Raw genomic sequence first — 23175 nt, forward strand, 5'->3', positions numbered from 1 at the left:
AAGTAGGATTTTAGCAGAGCCATCAATTAGAAACCTGATCTTCTGACTCTCAAAGCCAGTGATCTTCTTTATACTACAGGTCCCTTCCATCAATTAAATGTGATACTTCTTCCCCACTCTTCCTCCCCCATGGTTTGTCTTCTTTGCATGCAAGTCTATTAGCCAATAAACAGTTGTAACATTCTATTCTTGGCTACTCTCCCTGTCCTAGCACAAGGATACCATAAAACTATACCCATAAGTAAGGCTATAAAAACCTTTACCACTAGCCATTGCTAATCTACATAAGCTATGTGAAAAGAGGGGGATTAGTCCAAAGAGAAACTCTCCATTTTCAGGTGACTGCTGTGCAAAATAATGGAATACAGCTTCTCCAATACAGAATATTTGTTCAAGTGGATCCCCAAAACACAAATCCACTAATAAAGGAAAGCAAAGTCCCTCCCAAACTTTGAAAGTCCTACAATTTAGACCAGTTGCAGATAAAAGTACACAATACTACTTAATAGGAAAAAAGGTGAACCATGTGAAAAGGAAGGAACATCATTAAAATGAGATGTAAGTCCAAGCAACTAATTGTTGCCAACTACAAATACAAAATAAGGGAAAAGGGAGGTAAGCACAAAGATATTTTCATCAGAAATCAGTATCAACTGACTGTATTCCACTGGAAGTTGAGAGGAAAGAATTAAACATCTTTAAATACAAGGTTAATTTTGCTAGAGTAGTTCAGAGCTGAACAAATGTTTCCATCTGCTAACAAGCAAGAGAATCACATTATCCTCCAAAGGTATTCATAATGCACTCATTTTTGTACAGCATTAAGCCTCAATTTCTCCACAGTCAGTTAAATAAATAAAGCCCCTGCCTTTAGAAAGCATATAGTACAGTACATATGAAGCAAGAAATGATGATTTTCATTTAATTTCTAATAGATTTCAGAGGAAGTCTATCCAAAAAAGTATTTCTGTTTAACAGGAGTTTGCTATCAATGCACTAGCCCCTTCTCATTCAAATAGTCAAATGAACCTAGCATCTCATAAACATGATGTTTCCTCCTCACTTTCTCTTCCTATTTCATGGATAACAACAGAGTCTGTGGATTGCCCATAAATTACTCCTTATTCTTAATGCATGATTAGCCAAACCCATCGTCTTTCTGATCACATATTTTTTTGATGAGATCCATTACTCTAGTTTTTCAGAAATTCTTATGTGCTGTGACCACCACAGGCCTCTCTATTTTTCCTATATACTTCTGCCCACAATTCTATAATTAAATTTCCATTTACCCTAGATCTCTTCTTTCCATCCTCTTTTGTATCCTTACACTCAAAGAGATGAGTTACCTGAGTAACACCTTAGCCTCGACCTTTAAAATGGAGAGCAGGGACAGAAAAATGCTGGAGAGGGATAGGATAAAGAGAACAGACTAAAATTTTTTGTGTGAAAATTTGGACATCTATACAATAGCTTTTCTTTGCCCATTCTAATCCTCGGGAAACCACTGGTCCCAGAGACAGCAGTGATGAAATTCTAGTAGAAGAACATAGAGGAATCATTAAATCAAGCAGGTTATGGAAAGAGGCAGCAATGAGTAAAATAACTACGATAGAATTATCTTTTTTCCCTCCTTGACTGATTCTCTCTAATATTCTCCTCAGAGGTTGTCCCCAACTTGCTCTTTTCAAGCTCTCAAAGTCACCCCATCATCTCTCTCTCAGAAGATAGATTAAAGTGAGCTCCTCTCCCTTTTAAATTTCACTCTTCAAAATCCTTCCTATATATTCTCACCTATTTTCTACATTACTCCAATCTATGAGGAAGATAAATGTCTCCTAGAAAAGATCACCCTCTCTACTTGTACCCTTGGTAACAACTCTCTTCAGTTGTCTTCTCTTCTCTTCTCCCCTCTTTTCCTCTTTCCTTCTCTCTGCTTCTTCCTGACAACAAATATAATCAGGTCTATTGTGTTTTAAAAGCTTTTTTTCTTAACCCTATCATTTCTTCCTCTCTTTTTAGTTTTGCTCTTCTTCCGACAAACTCCTGAAAAGATTTAGCTATACTCTGCCTTCACAGTCTCACCACCCACACACATCTCTCAACCCGTGGCATTTTGGCTTACAGCCCTACCACTCTATGGAAACTGTCGTATCCAAGGTTACTAAGAATTCCTTAATTGTTCAATTTGATGGCCTTTTTTATCTTCCTATGCCAGTCTATGGTTTTGGATATTGTTGTCCATTTACTTCGTCTAGATATTTCACTCATATGAGATGGCACAGTGGATAGAGAATTGTACAAGTGCCTCCCCAACTTAAACAGCTACAATAAATATTCCATTCCACCCAGGTGCCAATTTCATCTCTTTCTTCCTCTTCATTATCAAAGTGCTTGGGGAAAAAAAGTAGTCTATGCCCAATGCTCTTACTTACTATTTCTTTTCTCCTAAATACTCTACCTGTATATCTTCAGTTCTCACCATAATATTGAAACTTTGCTCTCAAAATGACCTATCAGTCACAATAACCTAATGGACAAAGCCAGTGATCTTATCCTCATTTACTTCTTTGAAACCTTTGACATTACTGACCATTTCCACTCTTCCAGATTTTCTTTTATCCCTTAGTTTCTGAGATATCAGCCTTCTAGTTCAACCTCTATCTCCCTAACTACTGTTCTCTGCCAAAAGCTCCTTTTTCTTTTAAATGAATGTTCATCAAGGCTCTGTTATTGACCTTTATCTAACTATGTACTTGTACCCTTGGCAATCATATCCAATCCCTTCCAAAATTTTTAGAGCAAACAAATTGATTTTTTCTGTTAATCCTCACACACAATATATTGTGTCTCTTTTCTGTGCCTTTGTCCAGGCTGCCTGCCATCTCTGGAATGTTATCTTTCCTCACCTCTACATTTTATGATCATCAAAAGGTCTGCTTTCTTCAGGATGGCTTTCTTGGTCCCCACTATCTGTGCCTTTAATATGTACTTTAATACTGGGTACTTTAATATAACCTATGTATTTTATATATATCTTCATTAGAACATAAGTTGCAGGATTTTTTTTTCATTTTTCTTTCTATATCTTTTATACTTTAACTAGCACTATGCTGGGCACATAGTGAGCACCTAATAAGTGACTTATTTAATTGAAACAATTCTTTGTGCTTGAGTTATTCTGTTTTTCCCAATTTGTTTGAAAATTCAAGCAAACATTGTTTCTTCTAAAAAGTGCCATTGAACTCAGCGATCACTATTTTACACTTCTCTCATAAATGTATTATTTGATATGGTAAAAAGAGAGTAAAGCTAACTGTAAGAAAGCTTATTCATGATATACGTTTGACCCATAGTAAGTCAAATCATTCCTCAGTGCTCCCAACCAACTTGCTGAATGAGCTTCAAAGTAACTCTGAATCTGCATGAAAAGAGAGGTTCCTCATATCAACTGAAATCATGATGGCAAATCCAAGGAAAAAAATCCATTTTAGTTATAAATGGGTAAAATACTGCCATTAGACTACTGAGATTATATTCAAAAATACTTTGCAAATCTTCAAATTATTTAGAAATGTCAGTTATTGTTATCATTATGCTCCAGAAGGACAAAGATTATATCTTATCTAAATTCTATAATACCCAACATCTATCTTAGCACTCTGGACCCAAAAGGCACTTGATTAACACTTATTGAGTGGAACTGAAGCCAGGAGTCCAGTTTATGCCATTTAAAAGCTTAAAAATTAAACTGCAGAGTACACATATATATAAAAGGGGAGAGCTATAAAACTGTAGAAATCAATGTTTGAACATCATCCTCAAATTGTCAGATTGAAAAAAAGAATTACACTTTGGTACATTGGGATCATATTTAAGCAATATATTAATTCATTAAATTGATTTAAGTTGAAGGTCCCTAGCTTTGTTATGGAATAAAGCTGCTTTTCCTTTCTTTTTTTTCTTAAATAAGAACATTACTTACTTGAACTGAATACGAGATTAAGAGGTGATAATCTAAGAGGATTCAGATACAAAATGGAGCACATAGATCATTCAACTCAGACACACACACACATATACACCCTTTCTCATTTCGTAAATAAGGGAACTGAAGTCCATAGAGTTAAAGTGACTTGCCCAAGGTCACATGGGTCATAAATTGGAAAAAACAATATTCAAACCTATTTTTCAGTTACTAAATCTAGTGATATTTCTGCAACAGAAGGATTCTTAAATATGTCTGTGTGAAGGTCAATGCAATTAAAGTCTATGGACTTCTCAGAATAACAGTTTTTAAATGTGTAAATATATCAGTTATACTGAAATACAACTATCAAAATATTTTTGTCATACAACTTCAGGGATTTCAATGAGGATCCATGGACTCTTGATTAATAACTCTTGTTTTTTTTAAAAAAAGTAGAAAGGTAGCAAAGTCAGAACAACAGGCACTTATTAAATGCTTACTATGTGTCAGAGGTGTGCTATACTAGGAATAAAAATATAAGCACAAAGAAACACAGCCCCTACCTTCAAGAAGATTATTTTCTAATGAGGAAAGTTAACATATAAAAGGAAGCTGAGTATGGTAGGGGACAAGGAACCAATCAAAGTACCCACTGAGGGAATGTTGTGGAGGAAATCCCTAAAAAAAGTCAGGAGTGGCCATATCTCTTGCTTTCTGTTAAATGACTAGCAATTAAATGGTATAAGCCTGAAGTCAGGAAGACTCATTTCCCTAAGTTCAAATTTGATCTCAGATACTTATGAGCTATGTGAGTTTGGGCAAGTCACTTGTTTGTCTACTTCAGTTTTCTCATCTGTAAGATGAGCTGAGAAGGACCATTCCAGAATCTTTGCCAAGAAAACCCTGGATGGCATCACAAAGAGTTGGAGATGATTGAACACTAAAAATGACTAGCTTGTGCACAAGTCTAGGAGTTTACAGAATCGGAGGCTATTCAGACTAGAAGAAACCTTAGACATGAAATTAACTAGTCCAGCCCCTAAATTTTGCAGAAGAGGAAATCAAAGGCCAGAGAGCTAACAGAGATAGCACTTGGATCCATGTCTTTGGAATCCAAAGCCCAGTACTCTTTTCATTTTATAGATAAGGAAACTGAGGCAAATAGATTTTTTAAGTGATTATGACACTATCTAAGACCATCTTTGGACTCGTTTTCCTGACTCTAGGCTCAGTGCTCTATTCATTGAACCACTTAGCCCCAAAGCTATAGCACATTGATGTAATTGCATCAATAAGACAAACTTGACTGTATAGGTCAGTAATGATATAACTTCTATAAATCTTTCTGAGTAATACAGGAGTTATTTTCCTCTTCAAGCTACAAAAAAGTTGGAAAAAACCCACATAAAAATAAAAGCTGTTCTCATTCAGGTATTTAAGGATAAGATGAAAGAGAAAATAATTAGCTAACTGGCCCTTTGGGCTGCTCTTTAATGATCTGAAGATTCTGGCAGCCAGCTTTCCTATAAATAATGTGGGCTATATCTCCTCACCTGACAGATTATTTCCTATTTTCATTTTACAATTTCAAAAAGATAGAGACTGCATTTTCACATAATTTTATCAATCTATCAGCATGTATTGGTGTGGCAATTACCATGTGATAAACACTAGGACCCAAAAAGCAAAAAAAAAAAAAAAAAACTGTCCTTGCCCTCAAAGAGCAAGACATGTGTATAGGTAAATGCATACAAAATAAATAGGTAGCAAATTTGGGGGCAATGAGAAGTACTAACATTTTGAGGAATACAGGAGTTGGAAAGTGAGTTGAAATTTAAAAGAAATTATAAATTCTCAAAGGTAGTGGCAAATATAGAATGCCTTGCTGGCACCAAGGTCAGCCTGTGAGAAAAGAGACATCAAAAAAAAAAAAATTACCAAGTAATGAATATTCCCTAGCATGTTACATGGTATGAATGAAAATAGTATTAATAATATCAAACTTTATATAGTATTTACAATCATTTCAGGCATTGTGAGAAGCTCTTTACAATTATTATCTTACCAATCCTGGGATATAAATGCTATTATTACTTCTATTTTACAGATGAGGAAAATGAGGCAAACAAGATTTTTTTTAAGTGACCAAGACATTTATCTGAGGCCATTTTGAACTCATGTTTTTCTGACGCCCAGCTCTATTCACTGAACCACCTAGCCATGAGTCAGGATTTTTTTATCCCCCGGGGTCTGATACTATTTAGATATTTCACCCTTGGCAACATATAATCTCTCTGGGCCTTGATTTCCTCATCTGTAAAGTGGAGAATATAGATTACATTAACTTTAGGACCATTGTATGCTTTTGAAGCAAAGCGATCCCTCTCTAGTTATGATACTATTCATACACTAATACTTCAGTTCATAAATGCATTTCTTTAAAAAAAGGAAATTGAGTTTACCGATTGCCTTATTAAATTTGTCATAGGACCCAGTGTTCAAATATTTGGGCCTTGGAATGCACACAGCATGAAATAATTCTAATATGTCTCTTCTTTGCCAACATTTTGTTCTTATTCCCCTGGTGGTTCTAAGAAAGTGTGTGCTCATCACAAGTTTTTATACATTATATTTTTTCATCTTTTTGGTGACATTATAGTGGGTAGACATAATTAGTCTGGAAACATTTTCCCTACCAAAGGTGAGGGTTATACATGGTCAAGAATTAGATCATACTCAAATTTACCTAGAATCTTCTTGAAGTCAGTGGAGCACTCTGATTCCATCAAGGTCGAATTGTATTTCCCCAACTTTTCACCCAAGCTTCTATTCCTTTGGCTTTGAATTTGCATTTATCTCATCTTGATTATATATTAACTTAGTAAACACATATTGAGTGCTTGTCATATTCTGACATGATTACACTAGTCACAGTCTTAAAAGCACTTTTGCACACATTATTATATCTATTTTTCACAACTCCATGAATAAAGCCAGGCAACTATGAGCATCTCCATTTTACAGGCAATTCAGAAATGTTAAATGCTTTACCCCAGGCCACATGGAGAGTAATGTCTTCTTTTCACTTTAAACTGCCAACCATATATACAAGTGTGTATCAGAGAGTAAACAGGATCCCCTGCAGGTAATGTAAGCAATGCTTACCTTGGAAGCAAAAACAGCAGTTATGCATTAGAAGCAACTTTGCCTTCCCTAGATTGTGAGGTAGCAAAGGCTAGTGTCATAGAAGCTACAATAAACATGTAGAGCCTTACAATGGAAAGAATAAGAAATGATGGGGTCCTTTCAGATGAAGAGTGCCAGCTTAACCTATCATAGCCAAAAATAGCAACAATAGCACCTGTTAGGGTGATCTGATGACTCTAAAATATAGCGAGCACTTAATACATTCTCTCTTTCTCTTTCTCCCCCCTTCTCTTTTCTCCCTTCTCCTCTACCTGCTTCTCTCTTCCAACCTCCTTCTCTCTCTCTCTTCCCCCTCCTATATTTCAAAATAATTTATTTCCAATGTAATCTTGTATATAAAAGCTCTGCATTTAAAACCACTAATTCTAAGAACAAATTCATAGTTTTCATCAGGGTATAAAAGGGTCCATAACACAACAAAAATTAAGAATTCTGATCAAAATTTAAATTGTTTACTTGTGTTATAAGGCCTTATATACCAAAAGGTATGCTCATTTGGTGAAAGAATGCATGTTGACAATTTTGTAATTTGAAGTATTCTCTCTGTTTCCCTCCTATGCTGATAGTGTAAAGCAAATGATGATACTGTAAAGGGAAAAGTTTTAGGCTATATGGCACCATGAAAATGTTGTAAGTTCTTCTGTCTGTCTCACGGAATGTTCTAAGTAAAAGAGATCTATTTGGAGGCTCACATTTTGCACTTTTTGAAAGGTCAGAATAGTAAGCTTTCAAGAATTTGAGAGATGGAGTCCATGCTGAATTTTATAGCAAGTCTAGCAACAATGCCCAAAAAAGGAAGGAGTGACCTTTTGGACTGACCTTTGGGACCCAGCCCAGAAGTCACTGAGACAAGGATTTATGTAGCAGTCATGATAGGAAATAGTGTTATATAGATACTTGGCTAATGATGAGCCAAGTCCCCCCAGGGAACAACATGGAATGAAAAAGAGTTTATCCCAAAGGCACTGAGGAGAAATGTTAGTACTTTTTTTTTTTTTACTTATTTATGTATTTTAAGTAAATGTCCACTGTGAAAGTTAAAAAAGAAAGAAATATATCACATTTCTTCATATATGCCAAAGTACTTGTCACTTTTTGTGTTGGTGTTGAACTAGAAACAAAGTAGAAACCGACCATTTGGGGAATGGCTCAATAAATTGAAGTATATGAATATAATTTAGTGTTACATGTGTTATAAGAAATATTGAATATGATAAATACAGAGAAATATGAGAAGACATATTAATTGATATAAACTCAAGTAAGCAAAGTCAAGCAAAAATATATACAACTAAAATAACACAAATGGAAAAGAACAATAACAAAACAATTCAAAAATTAATATTGTAAAATTACAAAGGATAGCCCTAAAGATGAGAAATGAAAAAACAATATTTCTACTCCTTCGTAAAGGTGGGAGGCCACCAGTTTGCAATACTGCATATATTTTAAGATTTCCCCCCCTTAATAATATAAATTCACATTTTAATGAATTTTCCTAATTATAGTTTTCTCTTTTAAAAATCGTTATAGGAGATGGCTCTCCGGAAAATGTAAGTATAGGATTTAAATGTGTATAAACAAAATATTTCAAGAAAATAATTTTTAAAAAAGAAGATGGTCTAAGATGCAAATCTTTATAGAACTCAGAACCTTGTTATTGTCTACTTTCTGTATGAGTTTTTGTCTCTTCTCTATGGTTCGTTTTAAATGATTTAGTGCCATGAGGTGATGGCCCATTTGTGTGGGAAACTAGGATGTTCTATGTGGATTTGGAGACAACCAACAGGAGCCATTGATTGAGTCTGACTGGGTAAATCCAGTGGCGTGGTTGGGCATCCAACAAATAAATATAGTGCCAGAATGTGCTAGTTAAACTTTTGTTTAAGAATATATCCCTAAAGCTTCAGTTATCTATAATATACAAGGAATGATACTTGAGAAACGAAAAGGAAGCACAAACCAGCTTCCCTGTAGTCAACTCTCAATTATCCCTGTGTGGATTATTTTTGACAAAACTATTGTCCCAGGTTGGTTTATCCCCCAATCCCTGTAATCATATGCATACAATTTAAATTCAGGATGAGGCTAATTAAGAAGCTTGGATGGTGTTAATTAAGAATGTTCTCAAAGAGTCAGAAAATGCAAACCAGAATTGCTTAATTATCTGCTGTTTTAAAATGTTATTAGTATCACCATGTTTTCCCCCCCTAAATGGATAAAACAAGAACTTACCTGCTTTTATTTGAGAAAATAAAACTTTTCTGCAAATTTTAATGACCTCCTTTGCTTCACAGTTACCTAGTTCTCAGCCTAACAATACTGACTTAGGATCTAGATTTCTTTTTCAATAAATAATGTGATTCTATGTACTATGCATTACTATTTATACTATTGGGGCAAACAAGAACAGGAGCCCACTTTGAGGCAAGCAAATACATAAACCACTGATTTCACCTTCACTGCCATTTCTTTCTCTATAATATCAGTGGATTTTGATCATCACAAAAAATATAATGGAGAAGGAGAGAATAATTTTCCTAATTGTCACTTTCGCCTGTCCCAAGCTAGAATGCCTTTTATTCTCCTTACTTTCCTTATGAATCATACTTGTCCAAGGTTCAAATCTAGTCCTATAAAGACTTCAATAATTTTCATTCCTCCATTGGAACCTCCTCAATTTATAAATGAGGGAACCCAGAAAAGGGAGTTAATAACTATCCTATCACTAGTTTCATGAATGGTAAATTATAACAATAATAGTATTAACTAAAACTTAAATAGCACTTTAAAGTTTGCAAAACCCTTCATTTCTTCATTCTCACAACAGCCCTATGAGGTAAGTGCTACTATTATCTCCAATTATCAGGAAAATGAGGCAAAGAAAGGTTAAGTGATTTGTTGCGTGTCATAGTTATCAATACACTCAGATCCAAATTTCTGATTCGTCCAGCCTTCTAGCCACTAAATGCCCTGAGTCATCTTCTGCCTTCAAAGATGTCAAATGCTTACATATCATGGATTTAGGAACATTATAGGAAAATAAGATTCAGAAGAACTTAGTGATTTGCCCAAAACAGAGACAGCAAATAGCAGTGTTGGCATTGGAGAACATATTTTCTGACACCAAACTCATTGCGTTTTCCATTATACTGAAAATTCTTAAATTTTATTAGGATTCTATTCCTTTAAGCACTGGCATGAGGTTAAAGCAACTAAAAATTACCTTCTGGCCCAGAAAATGTAAAATTATTTTACAACATACAAGTTAATGACCAAAAACTTTATTTAAATGATCTCTGGGCAAGTTTACAACCATTCACGTCAATCCAACTTATATCACTGGGGGCTTAGTTATTTATGAAAGTTACAAATCATTCTAATGGTGATGTGCATAATACATATTATATATACACATAATAAAGGAAATAAGATTCAAGAAAGTGAATTCATATTTATTTTGGCATAGGATCAGCCCATACAATGTGTAAACCTCTCATCATCCAAAATATGATGTTTCTTGTCTTAACCTGGGCATCCTTGACTATAGTAAGCATACATAAATTAAACAGAGATGGGAAGATTATGCTATCTGCTGAGTTCTAATTAGGTCTTCTGAAAACTACCTTGAAATTTCAAGCAGTATTAAAAAATGACTTCATACATCCTGGAGAGCATTGTTGGATATTTTTCTGAGAGGATTTGTCTAATTCATGGGCACCATAAAGAAATCTGCTACCAATATTTTTGCTGCTTGATAAAAGTCTCCTAAATCCTAAGTGAACTTCAGTTTAAACAAAATGAACACAAAAATACCTAGATACAAAAACATCACCAAAATATTAAACTCAAGAAAAATTTAACATGGTAATTACATACAAAGTGTTCAGTAACTTACAAATAACCTCATCACAAACTTCAATCAAATTTCTACTTATTAATGCTACTAATAATAATAGGAATGGATTTAATTTTGGAATGGGTTTATAAAAATAAAGAACTAATCAACAGCTAATTTATTCTTTCATTACAATTTTTAATCTATTTTAGCTGTTCATCTTAAAGATGCTATTTGGACAAAACTCCATCTATCTTTCTTGTTGCAGAAGGCTCTCAAGAAAATGAAGATTTTAGAGCCTATTACATTAAAACTTGATTAATTCTTCATGCCACAGAAAGTTTAGAGGAAAGGGAGAAAAAGCTTTTAGATTGTTTTCTGCTTAAAAAGCAAAACTTGAAGGACCACTAGCAAATATCTTATATGCCTCATTTCCTCACATCTAAGACATCATGTATGACTATCTACTTCTATTGGCTAGCCAATTATGTTTCTCATGAACAAGACAGTAAAAATTTAATAAAGCCCATTCTCAATTATTCAAGCTAGTGCATAGAAATACTAAGACTAATCATTCAAAATAATTAATGATGCAAATATGATTTGTTAAGTTTGAAAAACTGTTATAAACTCAATGAATTAATTTGTCATCAGAATAACCTGATGTTTGTTCTCTATTTACACGAATATTAAACATTAGCTTATCTGGACAATTAACTAAATGCACACCAATTGACAATGAGAAAGTGTGACCAAGAAGAAACAGGGAGAGGGATAAGCATTTATATCACCTTTATGCCAGATACTGTGCTAAAAGCTTTGCAAATATTATCTCCTTTGAAGATGCTATCCAGAGATGCAAAAAATCATTTGGTAGAGGTTAATCTCTTGAGATAATTCACATGAGAATAATAAAGGCTATACTGTAGCAATTTATCATTACTAACATCCAATAAAGCTTTTCCAATGGTATGTTTTTTTAAGATAGATAATGCAGATAGACCCAGAGTGGAAAAGGAGGAGAGTGAGATGGATTGCTTTTAGGCAACTGAAAAAGCACATTTGTTAATTTCAACTTCACCAAAACATCAAAGGCTTATCTTTTTATTATAAAGATTTTACTGGTTTGTTTGCTTGTTTTTAATACTACTGCTTCTAAAGTACTAAAGAGGAGTGTTGCAAGAAGGGAAGTAGAAAGGCTTTTGGTAAGTGTGAGCAGGCTACAATACATAATCAAGAAGGAATTCCAAAGAAGAGCAGAAATAAAGAATGTTATTATTCTGTACGACATAATAAGATGAGCTAGTGACATAATTAGGGTGAGAGGTAGAAGTAGAGGCTAAAGTGTTCACTGGTACTCCTACAATGTGAAGAAAAATGGAAAAAGGTTCCCAACATATAGATTGGCTCCTCTAGGAGAACACAGGTGAGATTCACAAAGGATGGTCAATTATAAATAGATTATAACATACATTATAGATTATCACAAACATTATTGAAGGGAATTCCTTAATCAATGAGAACACAGATCTATTTGAGAATATGGATTATCACAAACATTATTGAAGGGAATTCCCAAATCAATAAGAACACAGATCTATTTGAGAATATGAGAACCTAGATGTTGAGATGTGTAACCTTACATTCTATTAATAGCATCAATTATATAAGATTGAGAGATTCTCTGTAAAGCCATATTGACTGCTGAAAACTGACAAAACTAATGCTGAAGTACATATAAGCCTGTCTGGGATGGTTTTACATATACACATACTTACACATAGGAAATGACAATGATATATAAAAGGCAACATTAAAAATTTGTTTTTATTGTCTTGAAACCAAAAATATTTGTTTTTAAAGAATTAACACTTGCCCCAATTCTGCCATTTACAAACAGTATGACCTTCAGTAAATTACTAAACCTCTCAGTTTCTTCGTCCTTAAAATAGAATATTTGCATTTACCTATCTCACAAGCTCTGTTATAAGGATCAAATGAGATAATATAAATAAAATGTTTTATGAATAAAAATACTGCAAATGTAGACTAATAATCCAACTACAAAGAGAATTATCTTTCAAAATAAAACCCAAGCAAGATCATAGCTAATCAATATAGCAACTGTTCTTTCCTATTGCTAGGTTGACATATGTTTTTCAGAAAATTGCAGTTGATGTATTGCCTCAATAAACTGGATTATTCCTTACCTTAGATGCCTCTGCCTCAATCTGTTGTCGCTTGGGTGTTTCTTTCAGGTCAGGTGACTTCTGGGTAGTTTTGTTCTTAACAGCTTGAGATTCAATGCTTTCACCTTCAATTTGCTGGTTAATACCTTCTGCATGGACAGAGTGATCAATACCATTTGGATTCAGACTGCAATGGATAGCTGGAGGGAAAAAATGACAGATATAGCTCAGTAAACAAATCATATCAGGAAAATCTCTAGATACAAAGAACATTTCATCAAATAGCAGTAGAAAGGTGCCAGACTGGGAGTGGAGAAGCTGAGAGAACTTCAAAAAGTGTATTTGGTATAATCCTAAGGAACTACAAAAGCATAAAAGCATTGTATAGGGGCCACCTGAGCTACCTATAACTAAGGAAAAATACTTCTACCTGCTACCTAGATTCTGCTTGCAGACTAAACAGACAGAATCTGTCACGTCAAAGCAATCCATTACTCTTAGGGACAGTTCTAACTGTTGAGGCATTTCTAATCCTTCCCCTATTATGGCAGTATGAAATTTGGTTTAATTCTTTATGAATCTGGAAAAAATCCAGGTTTTCATTCCAGAGTAGCTCATTCAATTAAACAATTCCATATTAAATATCTACTGCAAGCAAAGATCTGAGATCAATGATAAGTATAGCCTTTTTAACTTTAAGGTTCAGACTTCATTTTCAAATGCCACAATAGAATTCATGTGAACCTATATTGATGGCAGCAAATTATGACTATGCTAAAATTCTACATGTAATATTTGACCCCATTTGAACACTATTAATATTGCTCAGGAACTGTCACTGGAATAAATTCTCCCCATTATTTTTGCCTATGTTTGAAAAAAATTCAGGGTTTTTTGTTGTTGTTGTTGTTGTTGTTGTTGGAGTGATAAATTTGTATAGGAATTATATATGAAAGCATCCAGCATCATTACTTTGAGCACTCTAGATACTCTATCTTATCATGCATATGAGATAAGAAAGAGATAAATCCCACCATTTGGGAAATTCTGCCTCAAACTCTTGTCATCTGATTTCCAATCTCATGACTTGACTGAAATTGTCCTAAGATTGCCAATGAGTTGTTAATTGTGAAATCTACATTTTCTCAGTTTTCATGCTTGACATATAGTAGATACTTAATACACATTTGTTGATTGATTCCTATTCCCTCCCTACCCACCACATTTGACATAGTTAATTATTCCCTATTCTTTTCCCTCCCTAGTTTTTTGTGACAGTGTTTTCTCTTGGTTGTCATCCTAATTGTGCAGCCATTCTTTCTCGATTTTTTTTTTTTTTGGTGGCATTATCATCCATGCTCTAAACACACACTTTGGGAATTTCTCAAGGTTTGACTCTCAGAATTCCCCAAGGCTTGACTCTAATGGATGCTCAGTCAAGCAATTATTTATTAAGTACTTATGTGCCTGGCACTATGCTAATTGCTGGGAGTACAAAGATCATGTCACTACCTTACCCAAAAAAGCTTTAGGGATTTTTCTATTGCCTCTAAATATGAACTTCTTTATTTATCATCTGAAGCCCTTCCCTGAAAGCTATATAGTCTCTCTCTTTCTATGATTATTTCTCATTATTTCCCTTGAAAAAAGATTTGATTCCTACCAAACTAGTTCAACTTTCTGCCCCACATAAGCAATATTCCATCCGATACTTTCAAATCTCTGTATAGACTATTCTCCATGTCTAGAATAAAGTCCTTCTTTCCCTCAGTCTCTTATAATTTAGTAGACATTCAGCTCAAGTGTTATGTTCTACACAAGACCTAATATTTCTAGAATCCTCCCCTTCCTTCACAAATAACACACACACACACACACACACACACACACACACAGCCAGTATAAGTTAGTTATTGCCTAACAAGCTCCTTTAAAGTGAGATATCTCCCATCCCCACATCAGGATCATTCACTATTCTTTGCAAAGTAAAACAACAGAAATAGGAATAATTCTGTTCAGTGTTATTGGATAATAAACATCAGACATAAAACATAAATGCACCCATCTAAAATATTCACTCTGTAAAAGAAGTGACCTGGACAAGTTCTAAGTTGAGGAGAAATTCCTTATGGTTACCTCAGAAACTCTTGCTTGAAGATGACATGCTGATTTCATCAAGCCTCAAGACTTTTTCAGAAACTCCAGGAAGAGATATGTAATCACTTAAAAGACTCTGACTTTGCCCATTTATTTAAGAAAGACCAAGTGCAAAAAGTACTATATATTGCCCAGGTTTCAACATCCACATATCCATTTAGATTGATTGGTTGCAGAGTTTATTCAATAGTGTGCATGTGTGTGTATGCATGTGTACATGCTCACACATGCATGTATACACATGGAACAGACAGTACAAGTACTTGTACTTACAAGGCACGGAGTAGTAATGAAGGAGGAAAATGTGCTCGGTTGCATTCAGGAAATTACAAAGCTCTTTTATGACCTCAACTTCCCATGAAAACAAAGGTCTATATTTTCAGTAGTAAGATTTTATCAGTGCTGCTAGATGGCATATGTTACTGATATATGGAATTCTACTGCCTATGCAGAATTAAAGATATATACAACCCAGAGAGTAATGAGAGGTACATGGAAAGTGTAAGAAGGCTAAAATATATCTAACAAAGAACTCTAAAGTTGCCCATCTTTGAGTCATTTGCACATTTTATCAGCATACCATGTTTCTAGTTGTCTTCATGGCAAACTACTTCTTGCCCAGCCTCCTATTCCATAAAATCCCAACTCTATACCCGTGGGCTTTGATTAGTTAGCATTTCACATTTTCTTACCTAGTCCCATGTCTTGTTTCCTTTCCTAGAATTTGTATACTTCTCTGTCTCTGTCTCTGTCTGTCTCTGTCACTCTTACACACATCCACACACATCCACACACACACACACACACACACACACACACACACACACACACATTTTCCCAAGAGTAACTCTAAAAAATAACAATTAAATCCTACTACTACTCCCTATAAGCATGTGTCAGTCAACTATGCCAATCACCATATTCTTTGAGACTTATCTATCCAAAACCCTTTTCTCTAACTACATTACCTACATGTGTCATCTTCCTTTATTTGAACATAAACCCTAGGACAACAAAGGTTGTTTTTGCTTTTTTCTTTTAGTATCACCAGAACTTTTCACAGAGTCTAGAACATAGTAAATACTTAACTAAATGATTTTGTATTCATTTATTCATCTATGTCTTTAAGATGCTGACAGACCACCCATATAAAATTGTTTGGGAAAAAGAGAAAATTGATCTTGATTTCAATCCCATACACAAAGGGGATTTTTCCACAGAGTTTTTCCAAATCTGGATGACCTATGGCCCATTCAAAAGATGTCCTATTAGCTCAGTAGTTGAAATGGAAAGGGAAATCCAAATTAAATAGAAATGCTTAGCATTAGTGATATCCTATAACATGTAGCATAATAACCACTCTGTCTAAGAACTGGAAATAACATTAAAGACCATTTGGTCCAATCTGTACCTATTACTAAATGGCTATTTAATCTTTGCTTGAAAGTCTCCAGTGAGGAAGAATACACTAATCTCAGAGGCATGTCATTCTACTTTTAGATAATGTATAGAAATCTTCCTCTCAGAATACAAAGAAGAGGATAAATTGATATTTACTACTTTGAAATATGCATAGACATATAAATGCACATCTATCTGCATGTATGTGTAAAACAGGGGCATATTTAATAGAGATAATTCGATCTGTCAATAGAACACCATTAAAAACTGGTCTTAAGAGATAAGAAGACCTGAGTTCAAATCTTGCCCTAAATATCTACTCAATATCTATCCTTGTATATATCCCTGGGACAGTCATTTAATTTTTCTTAAGCTGAGTTTCTTCTTTTTTTAAATAAGGGAATTGGATTTCATGGCCTATAAGCTTCCTTTTAGTCCTAAATGATCCTATCATAACTGTATGGTTTCATTTAACATTGCCTTTCCTAGACATCTTTTTATGTCTTTCTTCATACTTTTATACTTATTTATGTCTTTCTAGTCAGGATTTTGTTAAAAACTAAGAAACTCCTTCTTGGGATCATGCAGACGAAATCTAATTTTTATGATCTTTATTTAACCACTCTTTAAATACTTGCTATCTTGTTTCTTTTACATCTTCTCTAAACAAACATTCTCAAACATCCCCATTTTCCCTTGAAGGACAAATTTTTCATTCTTTTTATCATCCTAGTAGTCCTTTTCTAGATATGCTCCATTATGAGCTTCTTTCCCAAAATATGGCATAGCAAAATAAAAACACCACTCTATAGGTGCCTCAACCACAACAGATTTTAACATAATTATTATTTCTCTTCTTTAGGACCATATAACTTTCCTGATGCATGCTGGAATGCACCACCTTTTTTTGGCTACTATGACTTGTCTCTCATTGAGTTTGCAGATCACCAAAACTTTCAATTAATCAACAAAAATATATTAAGCATTTACAATGTATCAGACTTTTTTTTATAGGGATATCTGTCTAATCATGACTACCCCATGCTTCAATTCTAAAGTTGACTTTTTCAGCCCAAGTATAGAACTTTACTTTTATTCTTACTAATTTTTACATTTTTAGCTTCAGCACAGGGCCATGAGCCAATCCCATGCGTACTCCTCTAGAGACCTACCTCATAGTTGACATTGCCAGTCTAATGGACTAATTGTTTTGATCCAATCATTCATCTAATTCCAAATATACTTAACTACAATATGTTACATAGTTCATATTTCTTCGTCTTTTCCCTGAGGATAGCAGGATCAAAGGATCACAGATTTAGAACTAGAAAAGATGTTAGATGTTTGTCTCCACCAACCCTTTCATTTTACATTTTCTAGCTATTTAGAAATAAAGTTAAATGACCTGCCTGAGTTCACACAGGTGGCAGAGTTAGAATTTTTCAGCTCCAAATTAAGCGTTTTCCATTGAATCAATCTTCCTGCCAAATTATTTCAGAATATCAAATTAGTTGCTGAGGTTTTCATAACTTAGGTTGACATCATCCAATCTAGTTACTATGTCAAGAAAAAAATGAGCTAGAAATGATGCCATTTGCCTATAATCTATACCACCAGGGAGACTAAGACTCACATCTTGAGCACAGGAGCTCTGAACTACAGTGGGATAAGCCAATTAAGCACCCATACTAATATAGTACCCACTGCTAGTGAGAGGGGTCAAAGAGTCTGGGATGAGAGGGGAAGAGAGAGTACCGAACTCTACAAAGCAATCAAAAAGATCAGGTTGGAAATGAGCAGGTTGAAATTCCCACATCAATCAGCTACAGGATTGTGACTTTGAAAAGTCATTGGACTTCTAGAATGATCAAAATACAAGGAAGGAGAAATGGAAGGAAGAAGGGAGACAGAAAGGTTGGTTTCCCCTGTCATAACCTATATCATATGGAACTTCACTGTCTTTTAAAAAGCACCACTTCTTTTTCTAAATGCTTATAAGCAATCTTGTTTATAACGTGTTCCAGAATTTCTCCAGGAACAGAAGTCAAAATCATTAGACAACTTCACAGGTCAAACTCTCATTTTCCACCTCTTGGCTTATGTCATTTTGCAGAACATCCAAGAGACCCTTTAGAAGAGACCAAAAAAAATTAGAATGGATAGTACCAATCTTTTTTTTCCATTGCTAGGAGATCTAGAGATCTGAATATTCAAATGCCATCCACAAGGCTTCTACTGTTACCCAAGAGGAAAAAGAATGTGCTTCCAAGAGAGAAGAGTCTGTGACCTCTGACTTGAAATCTAGTCTCTAGGATTTTTGCTAGATCAATTTTATAAGCATCAAGGTGTCAGACACCAATATGTTCAATTTTGATTCAGCAGTGAGTAGCTATTCATCTCTGTTATAGAAAATTATCATACTTGTACCTGGACTTTGCTTAATAATGCTAACAAGGTTTATATGAATATGATAAAGATTTACCTATGTTTACTTTAGAAAGATTAAAGCTTTTCATCATATCCTCTTAAAACCCAGCCTAGCTCTCTATTATTGCCTGTCTAATCAAGTCTAATCTTCTCGGGCTGATATTCAAGTGTTCTATCAACTGTCCTACTACTCATAGGACAAATTTACCTTTCACCATTACCTATCATAAATCTTCAAGTCAGGTAGTCTCCTCACAATCACCCACAGACACAATGATTACTCCTACGTAATCTCATGGATTACTCCTATATAATCTCATGGAATCCTTCTTTTCTCAACCCCACACTCTTTGACAATTAAGTTGTTATTCAAAATTCATTTCTACTACAATATATTTTTCCTAAATAATCCAACCCACACCAATCTGAACACCTAGAATATTTAGAATACTCTCTGGCTTGGCTCAACTAGTTCCAATATAACATCTGTACTCTAAATCAGTCTTCAAAGGATTGTAGAATCTTCGATTTAGATTAAGAAGGGAACAGAGAAGTCATCATGTCCCATTCTGTAGAGATATGGAAGGCTCAGGGAAATTAAGTGATTTGTTTATCAAAGCTAGTAAAACTCAAAGACTGGGATAGAATCCAGGATTCCCTAACTTGAAATCCTGCTTTGGCCTTTGGCTGCCAAGTAACTTAACCTGATAAGATGATTCAGTGACTGACCTTTACTTCTAACCAGCCAATGGGTTGATTGTGCAAATGGCCAATTCTGAAATCACCTTTGTGTCAGAAACCAGTCTTTCCTGTCTGTAGGTATAATCAATTTCATTTTCTGAAACAATCTAATTTAGTTCAAGAAAGAAAGTATTTACAATATAAAAACATGAAGCCAATAAATACAGGCCTTTAGTATTGCTTACTTTAACCTGACATATTATCCAATATATTTTCACCCGTACTTTCCCCCTGATTTGAGAATATCAAGATATGTAGGAATTTGGGTTGAAAAATTTTGTTAGGTTTGTTAGAGAATTTCTCCTCTTCATCACCTAGAATAGATATCTCAGTGTTCAAATTCCAACTCTGCTGCTTAGTACTTGCTCAACCTTTCTGGGTCTCAGTCTACTTATTTCTAAAATAAAGTTGAACTATAAATCAGAGAGTCTTAACTCAGAGCCACATGCACCCAAATGTCAGCAAACAGATTTGGATGACATAAAAAATCATATCTTTATCTTAACTAACATCTAACTAAAATTTAAGAATGTGAGCAGCAATTCAATTATAGGCAACAAACATTATTCTGACAAAGGATTTATAAGATACCTCAGACTGCCAAAGATGTATATGACATAAAACCAATTGTATAGATGGGGAGGTATAGAATGCACCAGTTTTCAGGTTATGTTGATCTAAGTGATTCAAGCTCAGAGACCTGATCAAAGCCTCAGGCACCTTCCACCAGATCTTGACCCACTTCCACAACATGATATTCCCAGCCCCCATCAAGCTCAGAGTAGCAGTGCTATTGACCTTTGTTCACCACAAAATCTTGTATAAACTGTGACCCTTATAATCCATCTGCCACCCATTACTACTTGTATGGGTAGCACACTCCTACCTATTCCTTCCTATTCCTATATTATTTAATCATTAGATCCCAAGAAGTTAATTATCCCCAATCTCAACCTCCTGTTTTTTCATTTCAATTCTCCTTAAACCCACCATTTGTTTGGGGCCTCCATAAAATGGCTGTTCCTTATATGATGGTAGGCAAATTCCTAATTTCTGTTCTCTCCTTATCCAGCAACCAGTACTCTACTTCACTGGTGCAGAATTTTTCCTCCTAATATAGCATCTCAACTTTCTGTCCACAGTCCATATACACTATCAACACCACATTCTTTTATGCTCTTCAGAATCTCTGCTGAATTGTGAAATACCCCTTTATCCAAGACTTCTTTATGCTCTTTTCTTGTTATACTAATGAAAAACTATCTCTCCCCAGAAGTCACTGAATCCTTGGCCACTGTCTCTTGCAATAGATGTTCTTTTTTTCATGCTTATCCTCTTCACTATACCCCAACCCCAAAATTATGAGCTGAAAGAATAGTGAGGAATGACCATTATGTGGAAGCTAGGTCCCAATGTTATAAGCAGGCTTTTCTCAACCTTTTTTGTGTGTATTATATACTCCTTTGACACTGATGAACACATTCTCAGAATGATGTTTTAAAATGAATAAAACCAAACACATAAGATTACAAGGCAAATCAAAGCTTAGTATACAATTAAGAAGGAGATGAAGAGGAAGAGTTTTTAACTGAAGGAATGTTTTGTTAATTTTTGAAACAAGATAGAGCACTGGACTTGGGTCATGAAGACCCAAGTTCGAATCTGGATTTAGACATTCACTAGCTGTGTTACTCTAAGCAAATCACTTAATCTATTTGTCTCAATTTCCTCATCTATAAAATTGGGATAATAACAATACCTAGTTGTAAAGCATCATACCTGGCATGTGGTAAATATTATTATTATTTTCAATATCATAATCATCATTAGTATCCTCAATTCTACTTTCAGAAGATTAGTTTGCCACTATCAGGCAACAATTTGTCCTCCTTTGGAACTCTTTCCATTCATCTTTTTGTTGCCATTTGTTGTTGTCAGTCACTTTTCAGTCATGTCTGGCTTATCATGACCCCATTTGGAGTTTTCTGGATAAAGATACTAGAGTTATTTTACACCTTCAACTCATTTTATGGTGAAGAAAATAAAGCAAATAAGGTGATTTGTCCAGGATCACACAGCAAATAAGGGACAGGTTAGATTTGAACTCAGGATGATGACTTTTCTTGACTACAGGACCAGTACTCTGTGCACTATGGTGCCACCTAGTGGCCCCTACTAGTATATTAAGCGAGGGCTTATTTCACCTTTTTTTTGCCCAATACAGTAGGAATATAATATATGTTTTCATGGTTCAGATAAATGAATACACTTTCTTTCTGTGCATTTATAGCTCTTAAAACATGTGGAGGAGAGGATAAGAGTGGGGAAGATGGGGGAAAGGAGAGGGGGAAAATTATAAAGACTGGACTCCTGGAGAATGAATTTGTCATGTCATGCTACTTGCCACAATGGAGGAATTTCTTCCATTTCTCCCAGATTTCTGGGATTTGTGTTTGCAGGGGAAAGAGAAAGAACTATCTTACCACTGTCAAAAACCATGATGGAAAACAGAACTGAGTACCCAGACCCTGTTTGCTAAAGAAGAGCAAATATCCTTAAAACCAAATTGCACCTTCCTCTCCACAGGAGCACCTGTACTAAAATGACATAAGGAGACAGTTAAATGTATATTTAAAAAACTTCCACTGTCAATGTGGTTTTCTACCACTTATAAGAAGCATAGAAAAATATAGCTAGCTAGCAACCATTCCTCCCATTGTTGGAAATATCTGCTCATAAATCAGATGGGAAATTTTCTCTAGATGTAAATATCTTGTGCTCCAAATGTAAAATATCTAAAAACACATGAAAAAACGCTTTTGCTTTTCTGTGCACATAGTCTTATTCTTCACAGAGATATATTTTAATCCTCTATTTCTACCTCATCAGCACCTCCTCCTACCACCATTCCTCCTTTTCCCTCTTAAAATACTCTCCATTAGTTTAGGAAGTGACACAAATGTAGGCTCTTCAACACACACACACAATCACACATACAAATACACACACATACATATATATATACACAACCAGCAACTTCGTATTTCTAACATTTATAGTCAAGCAATTTTTAAGTAACTTCTTTGATACAATGACCTTCAACTCTGGGCTTGTCCTTTAAATGATAACCTATTTGGTTTTTATTTATTCTTTTTTATTATAATCCTTTCCTATACTGAGGACAGTTATTTACCCAATGTAATGGACTGAGCAGCCCAAGGGCCATTCTGATGCATTCAGGCTCA

At 34.7% G+C, this 23175-nt stretch overlaps 1 protein-coding gene across 3 annotated transcripts in view; it reads right to left on the bottom strand.

The window, feature by feature from the left end:
* The window catches only part of SAMD12 (sterile alpha motif domain containing 12), a 494473-nt gene that overhangs the window by 421270 nt on the left and 50028 nt on the right, over positions 1-23175 (bottom strand). For all 3 annotated transcript variants that reach the window (XM_051971015.1, XM_051971014.1, XM_051971016.1), the window contains exon 2: positions 13226-13404. In XM_051971015.1, the coding sequence (XP_051826975.1) occupies positions 13226-13404 (179 nt within the window). The remainder of the gene's footprint in view (positions 1-13225; positions 13405-23175) is intronic.

Source organism: Antechinus flavipes, chromosome 1 (assembly GCF_016432865.1).
Source record: "Antechinus flavipes isolate AdamAnt ecotype Samford, QLD, Australia chromosome 1, AdamAnt_v2, whole genome shotgun sequence".
In the NCBI taxonomy this organism is placed as follows: domain Eukaryota; kingdom Metazoa; phylum Chordata; class Mammalia; order Dasyuromorphia; family Dasyuridae; genus Antechinus; species Antechinus flavipes.